The 20485-nt window shown below is 46.5% G+C and overlaps 1 protein-coding gene across 1 annotated transcript in view; it reads right to left on the bottom strand.

The window, feature by feature from the left end:
- Positions 1 to 11588: 11588 nt before the first annotated feature.
- CCDC69 (coiled-coil domain containing 69) overlaps positions 11589 to 20485 on the bottom strand; it is a 35367-nt gene continuing 26470 nt past the window's right edge. Inside the window, exons 5-9 of the mRNA XM_055430216.2 lie at positions 16997 to 17070; positions 15984 to 16085; positions 15521 to 15640; positions 14498 to 14595; positions 11589 to 13859 (exon numbers count right to left, since the gene is read on the bottom strand). Coding sequence (XP_055286191.2) covers positions 13682 to 13859; positions 14498 to 14595; positions 15521 to 15640; positions 15984 to 16085; positions 16997 to 17070 — 572 coding nt within the window. The 3' untranslated portion in view covers positions 11589 to 13681. The remainder of the gene's footprint in view (positions 13860 to 14497; positions 14596 to 15520; positions 15641 to 15983; positions 16086 to 16996; positions 17071 to 20485) is intronic.

The raw sequence follows: 20485 nt of genomic DNA, 5'->3' as shown, positions 1-20485 counted from the left end.
TCCCTAAGAAAGGCAATACTAAAGAATGCTCAAATTACCACACAATTGTACTCATCTCACACGCTAGTAAAGTAATGCTCAAAATTCTTCAAGCCAGGCTTCAACAATACGTGAACCGTGAACTTCCAGATGTTCAAGCTGGTTTTAGAAAAGGCAGAGGAACCAGAGATCAAATTCCCAACATCCGCTGGATCATTGAAAATGCAAGAGAGTTCCAGAAAAACATCTATTTCTGCTTTGTTGACTATGCCAAAGCCTTTGACTGTGTAGATCACAATAACCTGTGGAAAATTCTTTAAGAGATGGGAATACCAGACCACCTGACCTGCCTCTTGAGAAACCTGTATGCAGTTCAGGAAGCAACAGTTAGAACTGGACATGGAACAACAGACTGGTTCCAAGTAGGAAAAGGAGTACGTCAAGGCTGTATATTGTCATCCTGCTTATTTAACTTATATGCAGAGTACATCATGAGAAATGCTGGGCTGGAAGAAGCACAAGCTGGAATCAAGATTGCCAGGAGAAATATCAATAACCTCAGATATGCAGATGACACCATGCTTATGGCAGAAAGTGAAGAACTAAAGAGCCTCTTGACGAAAGTGAAAGAGGAGACTGAAAAAGTTGGCTTAAAGCTCAACATTCAGAATACTAAGATCATGGCATCTGGTCCCATCACTTCATGGCAAATAGATGGGGAAACAGTGGCAGGCTGTTTTTGGGCTCCAAAACCACTGCAGATGGTGACTGCAGCCATGAAACTAAAAGATGCTTACTCCTTGGAAGGAAAGTTGTGACCAACTTAGCATTATTAAAAAGCAGAGACATTACTTTGCCAACAAAGGTCTGTCTAGTCAAGGCTATTGTTTTTGCAGTAGTCATGTATGGATGTGAGAGCTGGACTGTAAAGAAAGCTGAGCGCCGAAGAATTGATGCTTTTGAACTGTGGTGCTGGAGAAGACTCTTGAGAGTCCCTTGGACTGCAAGGAGATCCAACCAGTCCATCCTAAAGGAAATCAGTCCTGAATATTCACTGGAAGGACTGATACTGAAGCTAAAACTCCAATACTTTGGCCACCTGATGTGAAAAACTGACGCATTTGAAAAGACCTTGATGCTGGGAAAGATTGAAGGCGGGAGGAGAAGGGGACGACAGAGGATGAGATGGCTGGATGGCATCACTGACTCAATGGACATGATTTTGAATAAGCTCCAGGAGTTGGTGATGGACAGGAAAGCATGGTGTGCTGCAGTTCATGGGGTCACAAGAGTTGGACACAGCTGAGTGACTGAACTAAACTGAATTGATATAAACATCTGGCCTGGAGCCTAACACACAAACACTCAATAAGTGATAGCACTATTAATTTAAAGGAGCCTGATTATACTTGATCATACCAAGATTATGTAATTCTAAGAGTCTATAAGTGTTTATTTCTAGATAAATAAGTATTTATTAAAAGACGCTTACTCCTTGGAAGGAAAGTTATGACCAACCTAGATAGTATATTAAAAAACAGAAACATTACTTTGCCAACAAAGGTCTGTCTAGTCAAGGCTATGGTTTTTCCCGTGGTCATGTGTGGATGTGAGAGTTGGACTGTGAAGAAAGCTGAGCGCCGAAGAATTGATGCTTTTGAACTGTGGTGCTGGAGAAGACTCCTGAGAGTCCCTTGGACTGCAAGGAGATCCAACCAGTCCATTCTAAAGGAGATCAATCCTGGGTGTTCATTGGAAGGACTGATGCTAAAGCTGAAACTCCAATACTTTGGCCACCTCATGCGACGAGCTGACTCACTGGAAAAGACTCTGATGCTGGGAAGGATTGGGGGCAGGAGGAGAAGGGGATGACAGAGAATTAGATGGCTGGATGGCATCACCAACTTGATGGACATGAGTTTGAGTGAACTCTGGGAGTTGGTGATGGACAGGGAGGCCTGGCGTGCTGTGATTCATGGGGTTGCAAAGAGTCGGACACGACTGAGCGACTGAACTGAACTGAAGTGTTTATTTCTAGATTCTCTGTTAGTTGCTCAGTCATGTCCAGCTCTTTGTAACTCCATGGACTATAGCCTGCCAGGCTCCTCTGTCCATGGAATTCTCCAGGCAAGAACACTGGAGTGGGTAGCCATTCCCTTCTCCAGGGGATCTTCCCAACCCATGGGTTGAACCTGGGTCTCCTGCATTGCAGGCAGATTCTTTACCATCTGAGCCACCAAGGAAGCCCCTCTCTAAGAATCTCTGATTTTTCTCACAAAGATCAACAGTTGTAGGGCTCCATCAAGGGTACAGCCTGAAGGATTTCTGACAGTCAGTAAATCCTCAGAGGAGGCTGAGTCCCCAGGGAGACATTCTTCTATCTCTCTGCTTCCAACCGTCCCAGGAAGAGGCTGGGGCTGTAACAATCTCTGGGAGAGAACAGTTGTGATGAAATAGTATTTAGAGAGCTGGCATCACCCCAGATGTCCTCTCCCAGATCTGTCTAGGCATTGGCACTAGGTATTCCCATGTGGTGCTATCAGATGCTCTTTAGAGAGCCTCACATGGAAGGGAAGGGCAGGCACCCTCTTGATAATAAGGCGGCAGTTTAAGAAAGGGTTAATTGTTGAGACTGGAGGGTTTATTTGAAGGAGAAGGAGTTGGAGGATGGGGGTACTGGAGGTGATGTGGTCATACATTTAGAGCATGGGCACTGAGAATGATCCTTGAGAGCTCATCCAGACCAGAAATTTAAAAACTATGCCTGAAGGAATTCATTCTATTGCCTTACTGCCTACTTTGGGGTCGGGACAAGAGCAGGGGAGGGTAGTGTTCGAAAAGCTGGTTGGGTGAGTCTCAGTTCAGTCAGTTCAGTTCAGTCGCTCAGTCGTGTCCGGGTGAGTCTACATCCCCCTCAATTCTTCAACCAGAAGAATTCCCCCGCTTTTTTTTTTTCTCAACATGTCTAGAGAGGGTTCTGTTATCTAGAGTGTGTCTATTCATTGGTTTGTTTTTTAAACTTGAAAATCTTGGTTTTCCAACCTCTTCATTTTATAAGTTCAAAAACAGGTCCAGAGACAGCAAGATGAGGAATAAAGAGGTAGTGTTTAAGAATCTCCATCCTGGGAGGCAGGGCCTCTGCTGGTGAAGTGTTTGCAGCCGCCCTGTAATCAGGGTTTGCTCTGGGTCCTGGCTGAATCCAGCCAGGGCAACCCCAGCACTGGGAGCTGCTCTATCCTAGTCAGTGGTCAGATTTCAACTCCAGACCAAATAGGGTTTCAGACCCAAGTCCCAGAGATACCCCCAGCTGGTTGCTCTGACAAGATCTTCTCAATTCGGGCAATCAAAGAGCCAGCCAGTGCTCCTGGCCTCTCTTTTATCCTGCCCACTGATTGGTGGCTTCACTGAAGGCTCCTATCCATAGAGGTTTGGCTATTAAAACATTAGCTTTAGTTTTAAAAAATATACTATGGCCTCCCAAAGATGTCCACATCTTCATCCCCAGAACATTATATAGCAGAAGCATTGAGCTCACAGATGGAGTTAAGGTTGCTGATCAACTGACTTAAGGATAGTATGCTAGGTTATTCATTCAGGTGGGCCCAATGTAATCACAAGGATCCTTAAACATGGAAGAAATGAAACTTTGGGTTAAATCCGGTTCACCTACCTTCACTAATCAGGTCATTTTAAAACTTGCATGTCCTCCAAGCATCATGGAGCCTGAAGGATAAGATGTTTGCCCAAGTTATGTTCTAGGACTTGGAATCAGCCATGTCTAGTTTGAGCTGAGCTGGTGAAGACTGGATGGGACCACAGACCTTTTAACTGGGCAATTGTTAGTGACCTTTGGACATCAAAGGGTGGAAAACACCATGTTCGGAACATGTGGCCTAGTTACGCCTACACAGAATAATACTTACTGAACCTTTTCCGAATCACCTTTCCCCACGCCACAGACCAAGCTGCTTCTTTATTTTTCATCCTGTAGACACTCCGAGCCCCTTGCCTTTGGGATGCGAATTTGAGACTTGATCTTCCTGTTCTCAAACTCCAGTGGCGTCACAGGGTTTTGACTGTCTATTCACTGAAAAAAACAAACCTGGTTCTGTAACAAAGGGACTCACATGAGAGAGTCAGAGAGGTGGCACCATGATGAAGACTTGGTCCAACGAGGCTGGCTTTGAAGACAGAGAAAAGGGGGACGTAAGCCAAGGAATGTGGGCAGCCTCTAGAAATCGGAAAAGACAAAGAAACATCTTCCACGAGGCCCTGCTGACACCTGAGTTTTAGCCCCATGAGAACCATTTCAGGCTTTTGACTTCCAGAACTATAAGATAATAAATTTACGTCATTCTAAGCCACTGAGTTTGTTACAGTGCCAGTAGGAAATGAATAAATTATTCATGATAGCTGTTTATTGAACTTCTGTCATATTTCAGGCACTGTGTTAAGTGTTTCACATTTATTACTTAATGCATATAATAGTTCTATAAAGCAGGGGTTCTAAATTTTCTAAATTTAGAAAAAGGGACTCAGGGAAATTTAGTGACTTGGCCAAGGTCACACAGCTAGTGTGTAGCAGAGCAAAGAGTCAAGTCCAGCATCTCTAGCTCTAAAGGCCATGTGCCATCAGCCTGTCCAGGCTCACCTCTGCTTATCTGGAGTGGCTTAGAGAATACCTCCTCAGGGAATCTGTGTTTTCAGATGACAGACCTCGGTGTTCTAGGCCAGGGGTCCCCAGCCTCTGGGCTGCGGACCAGTACCTCCTGTCGGATCAGTAACAGAATTAGATTAAAGTGCACTATAAATGGATGTGCTTGAATCACCCTGAAACCATCCCCCACCACTTCCCAGTCTGTGAAAAAACTGTCTTCCACGAAACCAGTCACTAGGCCAAAAAGGTTGGGGACCACTGTTCCAGGCCGCCTCTTCAGTATTTTGAGTCCAGCTGTTCTCTCAGAGGCTTCAGTTCAGTTCAGTTCAGTTCAGTCGCTCAGTCGTGTCCGACTCTTTGCGACCCCATGAATCACAGCACGCCAGGCCTCCCTGTCCATCACCAACTCCCTTAGTTTCTTATAAAAAGAGGGTCATAATGCTCATTGGGTGCACTTTTGGGCTATGGCGACATTTAAACCAGAATGTGGGTGGTAAAATTCTCTGAACTGTTAAGTGTTCTCCATGTAAGAAATTCAGAATAAACCTCTTCACACTACCAAGACTTCCCCAAACCATTGCAACATCCTTTCCCTCCAAGGCTAGGAGCGGCTCCCAGGATATTTAACCCCACCAGGGACACCAGGGAGAGCTTTTATATTGTAGTGAAATAAAAGAAAAAAATATACATCGGTCCTCAGTTCCTGACACCAGTTCCTAAAAACCCTTGGAATTTCCCAAGTGATAGGTGCACTAGAAGCATCTTAAAATGTTTGGTCTTTGACCCTAGTTCCCAACACAGAGTTCCTAGAGCTTTTTGGATTTCTCAGGTGACAGGAGTGTCTTTTGTTCTAATGAGGTGACTCTTTTGGGCTCCTGGATGAGGGCTGGTCACCAGAAAGAGCAAACCATAGTTAGAAGCTTGGGCTTTCAGCTCTACCCATGTCCTCTGGGAAGGAGAGAGGGGCTGGAGACTGAGTTGATGGAGGATGTCTACATGAAGAAGCCTCCATAAAAAATTTTTAAATTGAAGTATAGTTGATTTACAATGTTGTGCTAGTTTCAGGCATACAGCAAAGTGAATCTGTTACACAAATACATGTATCCACACTTTTTCAGACTCTTTTCCCGTATAGGTCATTCCAGAGTATTAGGTAGAGTTCCTCGTGCTATAAGCAGGTCCTCAATAGTTATCTATTTTTATATAATAGTGTGAATGTGTCAATCCCAGTCTTTCAATTTATCCTACCCAACCCCCAGTAACAACAAGTTTATTTTCTGTATCTGTAACTTTATTTCAGTTTTATAGATAAGTTCATTTGTAACCTTTATTTTAGATTCCACATATAAGCACTATCATATGATATTTGTCTTTATCTGACTTACTTCACCTAGTGTGATAATCTCCAGATCCACCCATGTTGTACAAATGGCATTGTTTCATTCCTTTTACTGACTGAGTAATATTCCATTGCCTCTCACATCTTCTTTATCCATTGCTCTGTCCATGGCCACTTAGGTGCTTCCATGTCTTGGCTATTGAAATATTGCTGCTAAGAATGTTGAGGGTACATGTATCTTTTTGGATTAGAATTTTGTCTAAATATATGCTCAAGAGTGGGGCTGCTGGATCATATGGTAGCTCTATTTTTAGTTTTTTTAAGGAGCCTCCATACTGTTTTCCATAGTGGCTGCACCAATTTACCTTCCCACCAACACTGTAGAAGGGTTCTCTTTTCTCCATACCCTCTCCAGCATTTGTTTGTAGACTTTTTGATGATGGCCATTCTGACTGGTGTGAGGTGATTTCTCATCATAGCTTTGATTTGCATTTCGCTAATAATTAGTGATGTTGAGCATCTTTTCATGTGCTCTTTGGCCATTTATATGTCTTCTTTGGAGAAATGTCTGTTTACATCTTCTGCCCATTTTTTTTATTTTTTAAAAAATATAACAATACTGAGCTGCATGAGCTGTTTGTAAATTTTGGAGATTAATCCCTTGTTGGTCCCATTGTTTGCAAATATTTCTCCCATCTTGTCTTTGCATTTTGTTTATGGTTTCCTTTGCTGGGCAAAAGCTTTTGAGTTTAATTAGGTCCCATTTGTTTGTTTTTGTTTTTCTGTTACTCTAGGAGACAGATCAAAAAAGATTTTGCTGTGATTTATCTCAAAGAGTGTTCTGCCTATGTTTTCCTCTAAGAGTTTTTTATAGTTTTGGTCTTATATTTAGGTCTTTAATCCATTTGGGTTTATTTTTGTGTATGGTGCTAGAGAATGTCCTAATTCCATCCTTTTACATGTAGCTGTCCAGTGCTTCCAGCAGCATTTACTGAGGTGACTATCTTTTCTTCATTGTATACTCTTATCTCCTTTGTCATGGATTAATTGACCATAGGTGCGTGGGCTTCTTTTGAAGCTTTATATCCTGCAAGGGCTTTTTTCTAGTTCCAGAGAGCTGGGGCTACCCTCTAGTTTCTGTGTACACATACTAATTCTGCCAGCAGCGTATCTGCTTGAGGCAGCAAAGACTGCCTGTGGGGAGAAATGTGCAGTGGCAAGGCCAAGAAGAATGACCTGTCGGTGCTTGGATGCCCGGCTGGAGCGAGCGATCCTTATGTCAAGGACTCCATCACGGGGAAGGCAGGAATAAAGGCAAAATCGGTCCCACAGCATTGCCCCTTTGAGGATATAACAACTGAGTTCAGATTTATCCTGTCTCAGTTGAGTCTCTTAAAATAAGATTTCCTGGGACTCTGCCTCTTTTGGAAGATGGAGGTATTCAGAAGGCCTTTGCTGGCCTGAACAAAGGGACACAAGCAAGAAGCCAAGAAGGGCAAAGGGATTTGTGAGATTCCGTTTGCAGTGTGTGGGCAAGGTCAATGATGGTGGTGGGGAGGGGAGTGGTAGGTGGACCAATTAGAAGTTGCACTTGAGGCCAGTGGGATAGGAGAGCTGGTCAAACTGTGGGTGGGGAGAATTCCCTGGCCATCCAGTGGTTAGGACACCGTGTGTGTTTGGTTCAAACTCTGGCCAGGAAATGAAGATCTTGCAAGCCATGGTGGGTAGGGCCAGAGACCAATATAAATCCTGACAGCTTGACTGGGGATGAGGGGAAGACTGGGTGGGTGGAGCGATAAACGTTGGGGAAGGGGACTGTCAGCTAAACAACTGCTTCTCACTAAGCATCTCAGCTCTTGCCCGTCTCCTGCCCACCCCAGCTGGCACCCCAAAATGAAACCAGCACAGTCAGTTCAGCTGAGAGACTCCGTGGGTGCAGACACAGGGAAATACAGCTGCTGGGCTCTGCACTGCCAGGACAGCACGAATGCAGAAGGAAAAGACCTGCATCTTCACAAGTGCCCTGGAGTCAGGGTCTCCAAGAACCTCAACTCAGAAAGTCCTTCAAACCTGCCTTAAGTACCTCTTCTTAGACCCATCTGTAAAATGAGGGAACTGCACTAGTGGTTCTCTAAGATCCTTCTTGTGACATTCTGGGATTTTTATGGCTAGTTCCACATAGAATGGGGGAGTCAGAGTCCACCTTTGTCCAACAGAGGAAAGAGATGACTCTTCTAGACTCAGCAGTGTCTCTCCCTTACTCAATTCCAAACATAACAGTAATGATGATCAAATGTAGAAGGTCTTGACCATGACTATCAGCATCACTTGGGAGCCTGTTAAAAACAGATTCTTAGACCCCCCTGCCATTAATTCTGGACAGATTCTAGAAGCCTAACAAGTCCTATAGGTGATTTCAATCTTCAGGAAGATTTGATAAGCAGTGTATCTCAACTGTAGCTGCACATTAGGGTCACCTGCGGAGTTTTTATTTTTTAAATATTTTTTAATTGATTTATTGTTTTGCTGTGCCAGGTCCTAGCTGCGGCACACAGTATCTTCTGTCTTCATCGCTACATGTGAACTCTTAGTTGCAGCGTGCGGGATCTAGTTCCCTGAACAGAGATCGAACCTGGGCTCCTGCATTGGGAGCATGGAGTCTTAGCCACTGGACCACTAGGGAAGTCCCCAACCAGGGAACTTTAAAACTACGGGCACCAAATCCTCACCTCAAGCCATGTTCCAATGGGTTTGGTCTAGGGGTGGGGCCCAGGAATTGGTTATCTTTCAGGCACCTCAGTGACCCTACTGTGCAGCCAAAGTTAAGAAATCTATGCATTTGTCTACCTCTGAGCTGCTTTACCCAGTACAGAAGGCTTTTAACAGATGTGGCTATTTAAATCCAAATTAACTAAAAGCTTAAAATTCTGTTCCCAGGTTCCACTAGCTACATTTGAAGAGCCCTATAGCTACATATGACAAGTGGTTACGTATTCAGCAACACAGATGCCACTACAGAAAGTTCTATTGGTAGCACGGCTCTAGAAAACTGGTCCCCAGATATTCATAATTCCTACTCACTGTACCATGATGTACCAAAGAATCTGATTTGAGAGTGTATTACTCAAAGTACCATGAAAGAGTTTGATGAATGTTTGCCTTCCACAGGCCTGGCGTCTCATATCCAGTATCTCATTGGCTTCTTATCAGCTCTGCAAAATAATCCAGAGTAGGATTATTGCTTCCACTTGATAAACAACCAAGGCTCATGGAAGAAAGGGATTTGTTTAAAGTCCCACAACTAGTGAGTGGCAAGGTTAGGAATCAAATCAGAAACCTGGACTTCTAGTTCAGTACTTCCAGTGATGTTTTTCACAAAGGGCCCTTTAGAGACCAGCTGGTGTGAACACCCTCATTGTATAAATGAAGCCACTAAGATCAGAAAGGGAGGGAAAGAGATTGCAGACGCACAGCAAACTGATGACAGGCTGAAACCAGTAAACTGGTGTTTAGTCTTCAGGCAGAGCCCCATATGAGAGAGCAAGGAGCATGGAGAATGGGGATGGGGAGACAAAGTGGGATTTCAGGTCCCCGCCAGGGACCTCCTGCTTGTAGGTAGTGGTGGAACATCAGGAAGCTAGAAGTCAGGCAAGCTCATTCTCTCCTTGCAGACCCAGAGGAGCTCTTCTTCATCCTCAGGGAGGATTATATGAGATGGTACAGCTGTGCAGCTATTGGCCAGTTCTGCCTCCCCATCAGGTGACCAACCTCCTGGCCTAGGGGACACTGCATTGGGAGTTCCCCACTGAAGAGGCTCCAGTGGATGGGACCAACATCTCCCTCTTTTAAAGTTTCATTTTTATAATTTTTAATTGAAGTATAGTTAGTATACAATATGTTAAAAGTGTATAACATAGTGAATCAAAACATACATATTATACTCCATTTACAGCTATTGTAAAATACTATGGGGTGCTGTTAGAGCAAGTGCAACCAATGGCCACTGCTGCCCCACCTGGACCACGCATACTCCAGGCCCCTGGGTCACCTCTGCATCCCTAGATGTTCTCTTCCCGGGTCCTGGCTGCCCTAGACTCAGTGCCAGGCTGTGGTGTGGACTGAGCGGGGCCAGGCGTTCGCTCAGATCGGGGGTTGTGGCGAGGTGGTTGTTGCCAGGGCAGACCTCTGTGCCATGTCTGTCGACAGGCCAGCACCCGTGTAAGCCTCATGAGTGGAGTCTAGGCTCTGCCAGCGTTTCTGTTGGTCTCACTGGTTCTCCAGGCGGCCACAAGGGCTTGTCCTTTCTGTGTGGGACCCTAGGACTGGAACGTCCAGTCTGTGGCTCCACCTGCTCACTCCCCAGGACGAGTGTCCACTCGTGTCATCAGACCCTTCTCAGTCCCCTGCCAGGGTCACAGCTCACCCATTGCTTTGCTTCCCATCCAACCTGATTCTGTGGGAATCTTTTCGTAGCCTTGGTTACACAGGAACTCTTCTAGTTTCCAGATAGTGCAAGATAGTTTCTTGCACACGTAGATGTGTTTTTGGTGTGTTTGTCGGGGGAGGTGAGCTCCACGTCCTCATACTCAGCCATTTTGTTCAGGCTCCAACTTGGATCTTTATTCCAACCATTCTAACAATCAGTTCAACATGCGTGTACCCACGTCTCTCCCCTTCTCTGCATGGCAGACCCTCTTCCTCCCCTAAACCCACCATCCAAGCTTCAGCGACCTTGGTACGGAAGAGTGCGACAAAACCCATTCCAGGAAGTACCGAGTTACCTTATGCCTTTCCTCCAGCGGGGAGGAGCCCTCAGCTTCCCTCCAGGGACCTGAACAGCTCATCTTTGTCCACAAATACCTGGCTTTTCAGGGGCTCTGATGCTGATGTGTGACCTTGGCCAAGTCACTCTTCTTTCACTCTGCCTCTTGCCTGCCTACCATGCCCCGTTCAGAGACAGCACCTGGGGCAGCTGATAGACAGTAAAATTTTGTCCCTGCAGCTGGGCCCACCCCCTGATGTCAGCGCCAGGCCTGCAGCGATGTGGGCATGATGCGCTAGGAGAGCCAGGTGGGATGCAGGGAACACCTCTGTGTGGAAAAGACCTGGGCCAGGGATGCTGCCATTGATACCTGCCAGGCCAGGAACCTTCAGGGTGTGGGGACAGCTCCCACCCATGTCCTTGTGTCCCCCTGCACCCTGACCCCTGGCATCCAGGTGTAGAGCAGCGGATAGAAGCAGGGACAGGTAACTGTGTGAACCTTGGTGGTTTTGATGCCGAGGAGGTGCCCCCTAAAAAGCAGAAAGAACCTTCACCATCACCCTCACACTCTGCCAGCCCATCAGTGCTTTCACGTCTTGTTTCAGCCTCGGGGCCTCACTCCAAGCCTTGGCCTATTCTGACAGGCAGCATCTGAGCAGCCTTTACTCTGGCCCCAGCCCCCACTCCAAGCCTGGGTAAGGCTAGGGCCCATGGGACGCCAGTTCCTGAGAAGTCCCGAACTGCTGATGAGTCCCTCAGCTCCCAGGACTGACTTACTCCGCCTGCCCCCAGCAGAGGCCTTGTGTGAAGACCCACTTCCTCTCTCTCCCAGGAAAGCCAGGCCAGAGGAATGCAGTATCAGGTGTTCTTTTTATTTTCCATAGCTTGCCTGCCCCAGGGTGAAGGTATGACCACAGTTCACCTCTTCACAGCCACCACAGGCTACGCAAGGGAAACCCCACCTCACTCAACCTGCCCCTTCTCCAGCCCTGCCGGGCCCTTTTCAATTAGAACAGTGTTTTCTAATTTGCATTCTGCAGCCTGAAGTGCTCAGGCTGAGGGAGAAACTTGGTTAAACTAAGATGTTTAAGAGACGCTGGACTCTTTGCTCCTTTGTGAGTTTGCAATGCACATTAGCATATTAAAGGCTCTGAGAAGTTCTGTAGTTTGCAGAGCTGTGTAACTTGAGTGAACCTGTGTGGTTAGTTGCTCAGTCATGTCTGACTCTTTACGACCCCATGGACTCTAGCCGGCCAGGCTCCTCTCTATGGGATTCTCCAGGCAAGAATACTGGAGTGGGTTGCCATGCCCTCCTCCAGGGGATCTTCCTAGCCCAAGGATTGAACCCAGGTCTCCTGCATTGTGGGTGGATTCTTTGCCGTCTGAGCCAACAGCAGAGCTGTGTAACTTGAGTGAACTTAGAGTTTCCCAAATTACTTGGCCACCCCTTCTTTTCTCGGTTGTGACCATTCATATCCACAGCTGTCCCCAAGGCTCCCAGATAATGTGTTTGCACAGGTTTGGAGAAGCAGAGTCACATCTGAATACCTCGAAGGAGAAATGGATGAAGCCCAGATCGAGCGGGATGAAGAAAGTGGTCTGGGTTGATGGAGGAAACCCCTGTTCCCATGAATTGACCTTTCCTACATGCTGGCCCCCGGGAGCTGGGGGACCTCAGGCAAGGCCCACTGGATTTTGAGATCTCAGCGTGCTCTCTGCTAAAGCTTGGAAAGAAGTTGCTGTGAGGATCTTTCACGGATGGGGAGTGAGGTGTATGTGAAGGCATTTAATCAAAATGCTTATAGAGAGACAGGATTGTTACTGTCTTCAGATGACCCAGTGCTTCCTGAGAAGAATCTTGAATCCACAGATGGTCAGGCCTGGACAGGCCTGCCGAGGTTAGTTACTCCAGCCACCCCTCTGCTCTGATGGTGAGGCTGAGGGCCAGGATCTACAGGCCTGGGGTCGGGGTGCTAGAAGGGACTGAGTGGAGAGCAGGACTGAGAGACTGGACAGGGTGGGGCAAACAGAGCAAGGAGAAAGACCACGTCTCATACACGACCTCCTAGACGACAAAGTACGCTCGGATGACAGATGAGCCCCAGTCCTGGCTCTGGGTCCCTCTCTCTGCTCGGTTTCCTCATCTGCATGGGGATGAGGTTCCAGCTCTGGCTGTTGAGGGTACTTAGATCCACTAGGGGGCACCCGAGTCCTGATGGTACCGAGGCTGCGGGAGCAGGAGGGTGGCAAGTGAACCCTGCCTGGTCCAGGAGGAGTAGCTCTGGCCTTAGCCCTTGGATGGATCAGACTTTGGGCCTGGGGCTGGTGGCGTGCCCGATGGTCTGCCCAGTGGGCAAGGGACTCCAGTGCCTCCCCACTTTGATTCACAGCGTGTGGTCCCCATCCTCCCCTGCTGACCCCCAGCCCGTAGTCTGACCTTCAGACAAGTCTAGAATGGAACAGTGAGTGACTCAAGGGCAGTCTGCTCAGTTGCCCTAACTGGTTTAGAGGCTGAGGAAAGGCCAGGCGGGGTGAGGTGGCTGGGGCAAGTTAGGTCACTGAGGAGCTGGCGGCAAAGCTGACAAGTTAGGACCAGGGGCATGTTCCCTCTTGGTCGGATGCCCAGTGTGGCACGGTTGCCCCTGGGGAGAGCCTCAGTGCTCCCTGACCTGAACTGAGAGAAGGGTTGGGGGCGGGGGAACAAAAGGGTTCCTCTCGCTTGTCCCCTGCACCGACTTGAGGGAGGGAGCTGCTCGGGGCCTAGGCAGCCCCCAGGTGATTCTGTGTGGCCCAAGCCCCCAGGGCTCACTGGGCACACACCCTGGCTCCCCGTCTCACTTCCGCCCTCATCCCCTCCTGGGAAAAGGACAAGAGGTCCCTGCTGCCTTCTCTACCAGGTCCTTGAGAGGAAGCTGTGACCGCAGGCATCCTGGAGGCTCAGGCCCTATGTGGCCAGGAAGGAGACCTCAGTGGGAGTGACAGAGGCCAGCGGGAAGGCAGGGGAGGTATCAGCCCCGAGGACCCGGTAAAGCAGCTCCTCCTTCTCCTGCTGGAGCTGCCGCCGTGACTGTGACTCCTTCTCCAGGGCCTCACGGGCAAGAAGCAGGTCCTCCGAGAGCTGCCTGTGGACATAGAGCCAGCGCTGCCCGAGGGGACCACCTCTCGGGGCCTCCAGCAACTGCAAAGACCAGCCCTTTCCTCCAGGAAGCCTGCACGGTGGCCCCACTTGAAAAGGCAACTCCAGATGTTGACCAAGGTGGCCCTCAGTTTTGGGTTCAGATCTGCTCCACTACTAAGAAGTGTAATTTCTTAGTAGGTATTTGCCCAGGTATTCACTCTGGGCAAATTTGCAAAATGGAATGCTAACAGGACTGGCTCTTAGAGTCATTATAATGACTAGGATTAGATGAGATAATATGTTGTCAACAAATTACATCTGACACATGATCTCAGTTCTCATTGACCGACCCCTTACCACTGATTCATTCATTCTTTCGGCCCCTTGAACCCTAAGCTTCCTGTTCCTTCTTCCTGAACTGGGCTTTCCCATGGAGTCCACTCAGCTAGGATGGGGACAAACATATTAATCAGTCCTGCCACTTCTGTTTCCGGGCAGAGCTGGTCCCTTGGGATTCCTGACCCCCAGCAAAGAGGAGCCAACCTCCTCCCCCAGACAGGCTTCTCCTGGAGACTCTCCCAACTGGAGATTCACAAAAAATAAGCGGTGGGGATGGGAGGAGCAGGGCGTGGGAGCAGCTACCTTGACACAATCATCTGGTTGTGGCCTCTGGCATGGAGGTCCTCATTCTCCTGCTGGAGGGTGGTGATCTTCTCCTCCAACAGCAGATTTTTTTCTTTCTGTAACAAATCAGAGTGAGCTCAGAAAGCCCCTGGTACAACATGTGCTATCACCTCCCTCTTATCCGCAGCCACCAAAAACACTGATTCACTTTAGACCAAATGTTACATTTCACGAGGCACTAAGATTACTTGGAACAATGCAACTAAGGCGTGAACACAGGACTGCCAACTTTTCACTTAACCAGATGAGTATTAAAAAAAGAAGACAGCCACTACCATCTAAAATCTCCATAAGTTCCCAAGAGAAAAAAAATAGTTTGGTTCTCCAAAAGACAGAATTAAATAATGTATATAAATGTAAGTGTATCTGTTATGCTATTCCACAAAAAATGGTTGAACAAAATGGATAAGGATCCACTGAAATGGTCTGACTTTAGGTTGTGTGGCACACAAGAGGCCAGGGAACTTCTTCCAGGACAATGTAACATAATCTGTTTGGATTCAATCCTAAGTCCTCCAAGGCCTTCCCTCTGGAGACAAAGCCACTGGTGTCCCTAACGCCCACCACTGCCCAGGCCCGTCCTTGCTGACTCTGGTTTCCCATATCTGTCTGATTTTTTTTTTTTCCGGCATCGACTCCTTCCTCAAACCTTCCCAGACCTGTGACATCTGCCAGCCCCTCCTGGTTAGCCAGGCTATTTGCCCTGGTGTCACCCGAGTGACAGCAACACGCACAGTCAAAAAGTACAAGACCAGGATGAGAAGGAGCCACTGCTGGGCCCAGACCAGCCCCAGTGACTCAAGGGCCAGCACGGGCGGCAGGTCAAAGCTGGTGTGGACCTGGCTGGGCCTTCCGCAAAGTATAATTGATACCTACCCTCTGCACACAGGACAGAGGAAATGCCCAGAAAGTGGAAGCGTAAAGCTGCCTCCCCAGTCCCCCTTCCCCATCCCTCCATTCCAGCCGCTGCCAGCCACGGACCACTGTCTCCATGAGGATCAGCCGCTTGTCCAGCTCATGGATTCGCTCGTTCTTCATTTCGATGACAAAGTGTAAGCTCTCCAGCTCCTGCTCCCAGAACTGGCTGAGGCTCCCGTGCTCCTAGACAGGAACACAGAGCGACCTTAGAGCGGCCAGCATGGGGAGGGGCGGGGGCGGGGAGAGTGGGCTGCCTCCCTCTCCCCATTCTGCCCCCAACTGTGTGGCAGGTCTGCTCCTGGCGCTTTATTCTGAGTCCAGAGCGTGAGCACTCGACCACCCACGTGCCTCTCTGATCTTTACGTTCCCCCTCAGTGACACGGGGACACTGTTTCTGCCAGACCCTCATTAAGGTAAGAGCATCAGTTCTAGCCCCAACCTTGAAGAGGGACTGGCCTTTCCTGTCGCCCAGACCTGGACCATTCTGGAAACTGAAGGAGGACAGGCTGTCGGTACCACCACCTACCTGGATGTGCTTCTTGTAGTCTCGGCTCAGGATGGACTCCTCTGCCCTCTTCATCTTGGCCTGGAAGGCCTCCAGCTGTGCAGTCAGTCTGTCAATGGTCTCCTGGAGGGGGGAGCAAGCAGGAGATGATGCAAGCCTGGCTCATAAGGCTGGAGGTGGACTTCTCCACCCCTTGGGGAGGGGTCAGTGTTGGCTTCTTCAGTCTGTCTTTGCTCTACCCAGCACTGCAGGCTTAAGCTACTTCAACCACTGTTCAAAACGTACAGCCCCATCTGCCCGTACCCTCCGGGATGATGTCAGGGTACTCAAGGCTGGCGGCAGACTGTCATTCAAAGTGCATGCAAGCCAGGCTCAGCGTCCTTGCTCTGCCTCTTCTCTCACGGTGCCCTCTACATGCCTTCTCCTGCAGCCAACATCACATCACTCTTGCAGATGCCAGGTACATGGCTGCCTCCCTACTGCTCCCCTGTCAAGGATCTTCCTCCACCTAAACTTTGTCCATAGCCTCTAGGATAGGGCACCCCCTTACTAGGGCTCACAGACTCCCATCGTTTGGTCCCTCCTCCCTCTCTGGCCTCCACTGTTTCCCCCTCATGCTCTATACCCAGGCCTCCTGGACTTGTTTCAGTTCCACAGGTACTCTGTATTTTTTCCCCTTTTCTCCATGCATTTAAACACACGTTTTTTGTTTGTTTGGTTTCTGCTAAGGCACTTTTCCTACCTTTCTTCATCTGAAAAATTCCAACCCACCCTCAGATTCCACCTTAGACTTCACCCTCTCTAGGAAATCCCTGACCAGTCAGTCTGGGTCAGAGGCCTGCCTTCGTGCTTCCACGGCTCACTGTGCAGCCACCCACGACTCTAATCACACCATGGCACCAGGCCCACAATGTCTCCAAGATGTTCCCAACCATCCCTGAAAAAGAGGCCAACCCTCATCTCAGACCAAGACCTCCCGAGCTGACAGCAGGGTCGCCACATCACAGAGACTCACACGGCCCAACCCTTCTCACCTGCAGGGCCACCTTGGCCTCCTGGAAGGAGTGGGTAAGGGCTTCCTTGTCCTGCTCATAGGAGGCCTGGAGGGCTGGAGGGAAAGGAGACACAGTTAGCTCAGACCCCTGACACTTCACCCCACAAGGGCCAGAGAGCCCAGATGACCCCTTGGGACCATAGGGGTCAGGAGTCTGAGAATGCTTTTATTCATCTTTCTATCTCATGGGCTTGGGGCTGAACTCGAACTAGAGTAGATATTTAATAGAAGCTCATGGAAAGGGAAACGAATGAGATCCTGGGAAGATCTTGCACCCTGCCTCCTCTACAAAGTTCCTTTTGGAAAATTCCAACCTTGTCTCAGTTGAAAGAAGACAAGAGGGAAATGACCAGTCACTGGGTGGGATGGGAAACAGGAAAGTGTAATACAGCCCAAAGCCCAGGTATGCAAAGGGCCTGTGTCATAGGGGCAGTGACACAAGGAAAAGAATGCTCAGTAATATATGTGATACAGCTGTCAAAATTGATACTGTCAGCTCTATAAAAACTACATAAATTATTATAAAAACTAATTTAAAACTTTTTGATAAATTATGGGACAGGTAATTTACCAAGACAGGTTCAGTTCCAAGAAAGATGGAGGAAGCACATGCCATCCAGTCTCCTGAATTTAGCTATAAAACCAGGACAGAATGAATGGCACAACTATTTTCAGACTCTGAACAGTAAATGGTGGCAGGCAGACTGGGCAAGAAGATCAGAATTCAAAGCACTGCTCAACCAACGTATTTATTTAATTTAAACAAGACCCAGAATCTGATGTATTCAAATATTCAAAATGTTCAAATGCAATAAAAAATTGTTCAGCATACAAGTCCAAAATTCCTCAGGTGACAAGTCTAAATATTCAGCATACAAAGTGGGAAAATCTCATCTCCTCTCAGAAAAGACATTGAACAGATGCCAATACTGAGGTGCCACAGATTTCGTCCTCCAGGGGATCTCCCTGACCCAGGAATCAAACCCAGGCTTTCTGCATCGCAGGCAGATTCTTTACTGACTGAGCTACAAGGGAAGCCCGTTGGAATTACGAAGGGACCTTAAGGAAGCCACTGTATATATAGGGAAGCTCTGAAATAAAGGTTAATGCTCTTCCAAAGAATGAAAAATCAGAAAGTGTAACCAAACATTAAAACCAGGAGGGAATTTTAGAACAACAACAAAAAATGAAAACTCACTTGGTGGGCTCAATAGAGGAACAGGGATGACATAAAAAGAGTCTGTTGGTGATGAATTCTTTTAGTGTTTCTTCATCTAGAATGTCTCTATTTCACCTTCTTTCCTGAAGAACATTTTTTTCTGAAGATAGGATTCTTGATTTACAGTTCTTTTATTTTAGCAGTTTTAAAATGTTCTTATTCCTTGTAGCCTCCAAGCTTTCTAATGAGAAATCCACAATTCATTCAAACTTATTTCCTCTATGTAATGCACCATTTTTCTTTGGTTCTGTTCCAGATTTTTTTTTTTTGTCATTAGTTTAAAAAAAGAGATATGTTTGAGTGTGGATTTTGTTGGGCTTGCTTTGGGGTTCAATATGCATCTTTCACTTGTAGAATTATTTTTTGCCAAATTTGGGAAGCATCCAACCATTCCTTCTTCAAATAGTTTTTTTGCACTGCATCCTTTCTGAGTCTTAGACACAAATGTCAGACATCCTAGGATTATTTTATGGATAACTGAGGCTCTGTCCATTTTTTTCCAATATTTTTTTGGCTTTTGTTCAGATTTATGGTAATTTCTATGGATCTTCAAAAGTTCACTAGCTCTTTTTAATTCCTAGAAGATACCTACATTAAATATGTCACAGGTAGGTTAAAAATAAAAGAATGAAAAAGCAACATTTAAGAATAAGGAAGATTCTCAGGGATGAAGAAGTACATTACATCATGATAAAGGGGTCCATTCTCCAGGAAGACATAACAACCTTAAATATCTATACAAGTATAGTCATTCTTCAAATTACATGAAGCAAAAACTGACAGAACTGAAAGGAGAAACAGACAAATACACAATTATAGTTCAAGACTTTAACATTCCTCAATACTCGATAGAAAACATAGGCAGACAATGAGTAAGAATACAGACCTGAACAATACTGCTGATTTGTTTTAACTGATTAATTTATAAAGTACTCAACAGCAGAATACACATTCTTTCTGAGTGCACATGAAGCATTCATAAGATAGACCATATCTTGAATCATAAAATAAGCTGTAACAAGTTAAAAAAGGAATGAACTATAAACTATGTTCTCTGACTGCAAAGGAATCAAACTGGATACCAGTAACAAGAAAAGAACTGGAAAATGTCTGAACACGTAGAAGGAAATACCCTTCTAAATTGTCAATGAGCTAAACAGGAAGTCTTGAGGGAGATTAGAAGGTATTTTGAACTGAACAAAAAATATAAAACATCAATTTCTAGGATGCAGATAATGCAGTGCTTAGGGGGAAATTTTTAGCATTAAGGGCTTACGTTAGAAAAGAAAGCGAAAGTTGCTCAGTCACGTCCAGCTCTTTGTAACCCCACGGACTATACAATCCATGGAATTCTCCAGGCCAGAATACTGGAGTGGGTAGCCTTTCTATTCTCCAGGGGATCTTCCCAACCCAGGGGTTGAGCCCAGGTCGCCTGCATTGCAGGCAGATTCTTAACCAGCTGAGCCACCAGGGAAGCCCACTGAAGTTAAATTTGTACTTAAATACTTCCTGGAATAGAAATGGCAGAAATGGCATGTCTTTGCTTGTGTTTATCTGGTGTCTGTGTATCCTCCATGGTCAAATATCTGTTTAAATCTTAAGGTTTCTCTGACAAATTCTATTGAATATTTTAAAATGATATAGTACAACTCTCTACAATCTCTTTCAGAGATAGAAGAGGAAGAAACATTTCCCAGCTCATTCCATGAGGCAAGTATCAGGCTTTGCCCTGATACTACAACCAGACAGATGGTACAAGAAAACTATAGACCAGTAGTCCTTATAAACACAGATGAAAATCTTCAATAAAATATTAGCAAATCAAGTTCAGCAACATATAAAAAGACCAAGAGAGGTTTTGTTAATGTAAGTTCGAAAATTGAAAGCTCAAATTAATGTAATCTACCATGTTAACAGTATAAAAAAGGGAAATCACATGATTATACTAAATGTAAAACTTAAAGCCATATAATTTTTGGAAGAAAAGAGAGAAGATCTTTGTTACCTAGAGTTCAGCAAAGAGTTCTTACACATGACACCAACAGCATAATTGATAAAAGAAAAATGACCTAGAATTTATTAAAATTAAAAGCTTTGCTTTGTGAAAACCATTAATGGGAGGATGAAAAAAAACACACAAACAAATCTTAAACACACACACACAGACTAGGAGAAAATATTTGTAAATACAAAGGACCTGTATCCAAAATATATAAAGATCTCTCAAAACTCAACAGCAAGAACAAAACA

This window comes from Moschus berezovskii, chromosome 8, assembly GCF_049115385.1.
Source record: "Moschus berezovskii isolate FMDL1 chromosome 8, NW_MosBer_1.0, whole genome shotgun sequence".
Taxonomy (NCBI): Eukaryota; Metazoa; Chordata; class Mammalia; order Artiodactyla; family Moschidae; genus Moschus; species Moschus berezovskii.
Note: the sequence above shows the minus strand (reverse complement) of the source record. Positions and strands in the feature narration are given on the sequence as shown.